Source organism: Ostrinia nubilalis, chromosome 27 (genome assembly GCF_963855985.1).
Source record: "Ostrinia nubilalis chromosome 27, ilOstNubi1.1, whole genome shotgun sequence".
NCBI lineage: Eukaryota > Metazoa > Arthropoda > Insecta > Lepidoptera > Crambidae > Ostrinia > Ostrinia nubilalis.
This window is the reverse complement of record NC_087114.1, coordinates 2,327,444-2,335,245: the sequence shown is the minus strand read 5'-3', so window position 1 is coordinate 2,335,245 and position 7,802 is coordinate 2,327,444. Positions and strand designations below refer to the sequence as shown.

Sequence of the window (7,802 nt, the reverse complement as noted above, 5' to 3'; positions counted from 1 at the left end):
CACATATTACTGTGATGAGCGCTATGAATTATGTAGTATGTATGTAGTTGGTCTAATAAATGGTATGAATTTAAATAATGTTATATGCTATGATTGTGAATTGAATAGTCGCTCAATACAAATGCTAAAGAAGATTTTAGAAATGTTAGGAATTCTTGTTATAGTGTTTATTTTTGACTCTGAAGAGAAAATAAATTGAGAAGTGTACCTAAATATCATAATTATAACTACCAGAAATTAATAATTAAATCTTCAATATTTTCATATGTATTAAGACAAACAATTTGATAATATTTTGTGTATTTTGGTAGCTTATAAAAGGGTTTTTGGGTTTTATATGAATTATAAATAAAAATAAAACACATAAGAAAAATTAAATACTATCTACACAACCATGTAGCCAGATTTATTCGAGTTCCAAGAAAAAAATTAACAATTTGAACATTTTGAGCAAAATGTATGATTTCAAACAATTCTGTTAACATCTCTGAGATCTTTTCGATTTAATTTTAATTATTTATTTAAAACTTAAAATAATTTATAGGATAACAGTTTTTCGATTTAAGCATCAATGTCATTGGGGTCAAAATGTACCCCACAATAAGTTGACATACCATTCAATCATCATACATCTTGTTATTAATTAATTAATATACATTAAGAAATAATTAATAACTGATAATTTCAAACATAGCTCATATTTAAACAGAGTAGTTAACATTTACAAACACAATCACTGGAAATCATTTGGGGTCCGTAAGACCCCAGAAAAATCAGTTGGGGTCCGTTAGACCCCGGGCAAAAATAAGTAATTCCATATTAAGTACGGATCTTCACTACTTACTTAGAATTAAGTTACGCTACACATATCACTGGTTATTTTTTAAGTTTTTTTTTCGTAGACCGATTTTAATCACTTTGTTGGCACCAAATTTCCGACACAATTGCATTTTGTCCTTTTCACTGGATTTAATCGTCACCATTTTTGTAGGTTGCTGTTAATTTCTTCAACTTCATACCTCATTTTGTATGTCCAACATCTTGAAACATTGGAGGCCGGAAAACGATTATTAAATACAAATTTATATACTGATTTAATATTGATAGGAAGTAGTGTAGTAGCAAAATGTGTCCAGCAATAAAAACTGACACCACAGGCTCGTAAGTACTTATATTACCATACCAACTGTTCAACTTGGAGTTTTCGCAGTTTTCTTGATATTTTTTTTTTCCGTTTCACAATTCACTGTCACTGTTCCACAATCCATTGTCACAACCGTTCATGACTGTCACAACTGTACATGACTTTGTCATGAGTTGTCATGACACATTCACCGCACTTTACTGTCACTTATCCAAATAAGTTCTTGAGGTCATGCTCGTATAGGGCTATGACCAGCATGATGCCAACTCCGCAAGCCAAACCGAGCAGTTGGAGTATGCACTGGCAGAGTGTACCTTCCTTGCTGTGGGATGTGCTGAGCTCAGGCATCTGAGGAGAAAGATACAACAATTTTATTAATATTATATTTTCTCTAGACTCGAATCAACGACTTTTTGCGCATTGACAATAAAGATCAAGATTTGGACATAGTGAGACCATTATTATGTTTAAGGCAACTCTGCAGCACACTGCAGAATTACTGTGGAGTGTGGGGTACTGTAGGGCAATATACTGGGTCTAATTTCTTTCCTTGTTCACAAAGCAAACTTCAAGTCTCTCCTATAGTGATACTGTTACGCTTTTAGTCTTTTATTCTCTATGATACTGCCCGTAATAATAATTATTTGTCTCTCTAGTTAAAGTCCTCCTATCTATAGAGCACACTTCAACTCACCAACAAAAAAACCGTGGTGTACCTCAAGGTACCACTCTAAGTCCAGTCCTCTTCCTTATTGACAAATACAACAAAACTCCAATTTCAAACACTATCTCTAATTCCCCCACTCACCATATCCACAAAGGCAATGTATAGGAACATGCCAGCAATATATCGTGGTGTACCTCAAGGTACCATTCTAAGTCCCGTCCTTTTCCTTATTGACAAAAACAATAAAACTCGAATTTCTAATCCTCCCACTCACCATATCCACAAAGGCAATGTATAGGAACATACCAGCAATATACCGTGGTGTACCTCAAGGTGACACTCCTAAGTCCAGTCCTTTTCCTTATTGACAAATACAATAAGACTCCAATTTCAAACACCACCCTTAATTTTCCACTCACCATATCCATAAGGGCGATGTATAGGAACATGCCAGCAATATACCGTGGTGTACCTCAAGGTACCATTCTAAGTCCAGTCCTTTTCCTTATTGACAAAAACAATAAAACTCCAATTTCAAACAACACCCCTAATTCCCCCACTTACCATATCCACAAGGGCGATGTATAAGAACATGCCAGCAGCGACCGCGAACAACCAGCGGGTGGCGGAAGGCGCGTGGCCGGCTAAGACTCCGCAGACCATCCCGGCGAGGCATAGAGCCGATGACAGGATGTTGTAGCAGACCGCTCGCTTGACAGACATGCCCGCTTTGAGGAGCACCGCGAAGTCGCCTGGAAATTAAATATGCATCATCATAGGGAGAATTCCAACGCTGTAACTCTTGTGTAGCCAGTCAATAAAGGTGTCTGCGCCAAGAGAAGTTGGAATTTGGAAACATAATAATATAGAGTTCACTAACATTCCACACCAATCTGTCTATGTATCACGTGATTTGTTTGAATAATAAACCTATATTTGATTGCAAGAAACATAGTGATAAGAAACAGACTTTGTTTGAGGTGATTTTTATCATATTTGCAAAATTGACAATTTCTATTGGTACGGACAATGGCTGGAGTCCATGGGGAAACACTCGATAAAATGAATCGGAAAATGAGAGAAGTAGCTAAAAATAGACGTTCTTCTGATACAAGGGGGATGATAGAGATAGACAGAGATATAAATAAAGTTTTTTCGCCTTCTTGAAAATATTAGCTCATGCATTCCAAGCATGCTACCTAAAAGATCTCGAAAGGTGAACCCTAATAATAAGTGAGTAAGATTGAAAATTGGGTGAGTGAATTCCCATTGCCCAATTTTAAAGTAAAAGCAACTTACCTAATTCATGGGGAAGCTCGTGACACAGAACAGCGATGGCCGTAGAGAACCCACCGGCTATGTTCGAAGCAAATGCAGCACCTGGAATATAAAAAAACATAACATCAGTATTTAGTTCCTTTTTGAAATAATTCCCATAATGAGCATCATCATAGTTGTACATGACATACTAAACATTCACATGAGCATCCCGTTTATGTCCGGCAAAAACCGATACGTTCTAATTTAGAAACCGTTTTGTCATTCAACTGGACCAGTGAATAACAGGATCCAGTTTAATTACAAGTATTGTTTGAGAGGTGTTATCACCAGCAGCATCCTGCATAATTTTTTTGCAAACACCTGTACCGCAAAAGACGGGATACTGTCGTGTGAACACACAAGTCCAGTTTGCATCTGCAAAACTGGATTTCCTTGGGAAAGGGCCCTTAAAGGTCTAGGAATACACTCATCATCATCATTATTTCAGTCACAGGACGTCCACTGCTGAACATAGGCCTCCCCCAATGCTTTCCACAAAGGCTGGCTGGTTGGTAACGGCCTGCATCCAGCGCCTTCCTTTTTTTAATCTACAACGAGGAAGCTCTTGGCCTGTATCTCACCTGATGGTAAGTGATGATCAGGCCGAATGTGGAAGAGAGCTTCACCCGGAATCCTCCACCACGGAGGAACTGGCTATCTATCTTACCTCTAACTGCCGGAACACAACAATGCTGTTAACATTGTTGTGATGGCGACAGACTTAGGTAAGATGGTGGTAGCTAGCCAGGCGGATTTAGAACAAGCCCCACCACCAACCAAACCGAACAGAAAAATCTGCCCCCACTGGGAATCAAACCCGGACCTCTGCGTCTGAAGCAGGTCTTACCACTAGACCACAGAGGCGGTTAACTGCTACCTTTATGAGGTCGTCGGGGGTGGACGTCTTACGCTGTACTTTCCGTTACGTGGCTTTCACTCTAGAACCTTGCTGCCCAGAGAAGGAAAAGTTTTCTTTACTGTAGCATCTACCCCTATCTATACTTAGGTCATCATCTCAGCCATAGGACGTCCACTGCTGAACATAGGCCTCCCCCAATTCTTTCCATGTTACTCGGTTGGTAGCGACTAGCGGCTTGCGTCTAGCGCTTTCCTGCTACCTTTATGATGTCGTCGGTCCACCTTGAAGGTGGACGTCTCACGATGCGTTTTCCGGTACGCGGCCTCCACTCCAGATCCTTACTGCCCCATCGGCCATCAGTTCTGCGTACTATGTGCCCTGCCTGTGGCGGCCATCCGCCACATTCCTAACTTGAACCACCGCCTTAGATTTCGGAGCGATCCGCTTCCGCCTATGAGATTGGGCCAACCCCGACTTGACGGAACGTGAACGAATCGTTGGCGCATGCGTGCTGCGGCCGTCACAATACATCTGCGTCACTCGCACACCCGTGAAGACGTATGCTGCCGTCTCGCTTCAACGCCGGTCACCGTTCTCCGATCACTCATCGCCGTTGAAGAGATTTGAAATATGTCGTCGTGACACTTCTTCCGCGATCGCTTTGCTCTCAACGTTTAAATAATTTTATTGCTATTGTATCCTAATCAATCCCTTGCTATTCCTGTTGTTAAATATAATTTCCTATCCGCTAATAACATTCTTCCTTCTACCGTGTTCTTCCTACCTTTATTTCCTGACTCGAACTGCATAACAATAATCTTAACGATTAAGAATCGGAATAGGATTCCGAGTAAAATATATGGTGGGTTGTTGGCAAATAACCCCCATATCTGGTGACCCCGACGACGGAGAAGGAGAATTTCCGAAGCAGTCGAAGTTTGGAAAAATTTTACAAAAGGATAAGGCCGCGGTGTGGTCATAAGCGGTGAGCGATTTTTCGAATTTGTAACAATGGGCAATGAGGAAATTTTAAAAGTCAGCGTAAGAGTCCCGCCCTTCTGGCCTGAGGAGCCTGCGTTGTGGTTTGCCCAGGTTGAATCACAGTTTGTCCTATCTGGTATAACTAAGGACGAGACCAAGTTCTACTATTTGGTCGCGCAGTTGGACCACCAATATGCCATCGAGGTGAAGGACATCATCACCAACCCGCCTCCTACGGACAAGTACGAAAAGCTGAAGTCCGAACTAATTAAACGACTGTCAGCTTCTCAGGAAAAACGGATTAAGCAGCTTCTGATGCACGAAGAGCTGGGCGATCGGAAGCCGTCTCAGTTCCTGCGTCACCTGTCGGGTTTGGCTGGTCCATCGGTGTCTTCTGACTTCCTGCTTACTCTGTGGTCCAGCAGGCTGCCGCAGAACATCCAGACGGTCATCGCCTCTCAAATGGACCTCGATAAGGACAAACTCGGCGAGTTGGCTGATAAAGTCTATGAGATCGCACCGTCAATTCCGCAAGTCGCCAGCACTTCCTCTGCTGCAGTTCCCTACAGCGACATGGAACACCAGATCGCAGAGTTGACCAAACAAGTGGCTATGCTGACTAGCAGGCTTGAGGATTCAGAGAACCGATCACGTGCGAGATCTCAAAATAACAACCGGTACAATCGCTCACGCAGCCGCTCTAGACCAAGACAACCACCGCCTGACCATCCACACTGCTTCTACCACTACACCTACGGTACGAAGGCGAAGAAGTGTAAGCAGCCTTGCAGCTTCCCGTCGGAAAACTTCAAGGGCGGTCGGAAGTAGCGGCCCACGACTGCCCCTCTGCAACAGGCCGTCTCTTCGTTACGGATCGCACATCGAAAATGCAGTTCCTCGTGGACACTGGCTCAGACCTGTGTGTTTTCCCGCGATCTGCTATCAAGACGCCCTGTACTAAGACCAAGTATGATCTCGTCGCAGCGAACAATTCTGTCATTCACACTTATGGACCTGCACTGTTACACCTGAACTTGGGACTCAGGCGAGATTTTACTTGGAACTTCATCATAGCAGACGTTTCAAAGTCCATCATCGGTGTGGACTTCCTGAGCCACTACAATTTGCTTGTGGACTGCAGAAATCAGCGTTTGGTCGATGGAATCACAACCCTGTCCGTAGCAGCTGTTACTTCTGGAACCTCAGACGACATCGCTTCTATCAAAGCCGTCACTGGTGAGACCGAGTTTCACGCACTTCTGCGCGAGTTCCCAGAAATTACCAGACCGGCAGGCGTTCGTTCTCCACCCAAGCACAACACACTGCACCACATTAGGGTCAGCCCTGGTCCGCCGGTATCTTGCAAGCCTCGACGTCTTGATCCAGTTCGCTTCCAAGCAGCGAAGAAGGAGTTTGAGGACATGCTTGCGTGTGGTACGGCTCGACGTTCAGAGAGTCCATGGTCTTCTGCTCTGCACATGGTGAGGAAGAAGGACGATGGATGGAGACCATGCGGCGACTACCGTGCGCTTAATGCCAGGACTATTCCAGATCGGTATCCCATCCGTCACATACATGACTTCTCCTACCAGCTCTCAGGATGTACCATCTTCTCCACCATCGACCTGGTGAAGGCATACAACCAGATTCCGGTAAATCCAGCTGATATCCCAGCTTGCTAATCCGTCGGGCTATGTCAGCGACTTTAGTTCGTTTACGTATACTTAGGTACAGAATCTCTAATCGACCGTCAAATATAGAATTCCACGCAACCTTCAAGTCACACATATCAGTAAACCTTCTACCTTCAAAGCGTGCAAACATAAACAATACATGACTTTGATTTATTATCGTAATTCAAATAGCAACGCATTACACGGTATTGTTATAGCGAGATGTAGGTAATGTGACATCGGAGGCACGTGTTTGGTTTAGTTATGTAGTTTGGTGAGATCATATAGGCCACCTACAGTTGAGACCTTTAAGGTATCCCAATCAGCAAACGTAGGATCATAGTGTTAAATTACCACTCCATTGCGTCGCGTAGTCGGGTAAAAAAGTAGAAAATTTCTGCTGTTTTGGTTGGTAGGGCATGTTCTAAGTCCGCTTTAAGTCTGTCGCCATAGCAACAATGTTAGCAACATAGCCAGTTCCTCTGTGGTTGAAGATTCAGGGTGAAATTCGCTTCCACCTTCGTCTTGATCATCATTACTTTCCATCTGGTGAGGCCAAGAGCTTCGGGGGACTGGTAGGTAGACTTCTCCCGCATTTGTTTCTGGTATAGAGAGGTTTGTTCTCCTGCAGTGGCGCCTAAAGTTCGTCCTTACCAACCCGGAAACGGATCGTAACCGTATCAACTAGAGGCGGTCAGTATTATTTGTACGAAACTCCATACTGCAACGCACACTTATCCGCACCGTAACGTAAACGCCTCGCGGTTGATAGCGCGCGAAAGACGATGACAGCTCGCGAAAGGCGCTGATCCCTTTCCGAGTTGATAAGTCTGCTACACGCCACCGAGCACATGGCTGAGTCCTCCCTTTGCCTCTGGTAGAATGGTTCATTCTCCTGCAGTGGGTACTAAATGACCTGATAAATGATGGGCTTAATACTAACTTACCAATAGCCATCAAGTCAGTAAAATTGTGGAGCCCATAAGGACATGGAGTGGGATAAATTCTCCTTTTGCCTCTGGTACAGCTCTGTTCTGGTGGCACCTGCAGTGGACACTAAATGACCTGATAATGATGGATCTTTGACTTACCAATAGCCATCCCGTCGGTGAAGTTGTGGAGCCCGTCGCCCATGATGACCATCTACGCTACAGAGGA

The 7,802-nt window shown here is 43.5% G+C and overlaps 1 protein-coding gene across 4 annotated transcripts in view; it reads right to left on the bottom strand.

Annotated features, from left to right (window-relative positions):
• Positions 1 to 369: 369 nt before the first annotated feature.
• The window catches only part of LOC135084894 (zinc transporter foi), a 75,022-nt gene continuing 67,589 nt past the window's right edge, over positions 370 to 7,802 (bottom strand). For all 4 annotated transcript variants that reach the window (XM_063979636.1, XM_063979638.1, XM_063979639.1 and 1 more), the window contains exons 5-7: positions 3,111 to 3,191; positions 2,376 to 2,563; positions 370 to 1,492 (exon numbers count right to left, since the gene is read on the bottom strand). In XM_063979636.1, coding sequence (XP_063835706.1) covers positions 1,352 to 1,492; positions 2,376 to 2,563; positions 3,111 to 3,191 — 410 coding nt within the window. In that variant the 3' untranslated portion in view covers positions 370 to 1,351. The remainder of the gene's footprint in view (positions 1,493 to 2,375; positions 2,564 to 3,110; positions 3,192 to 7,802) is intronic.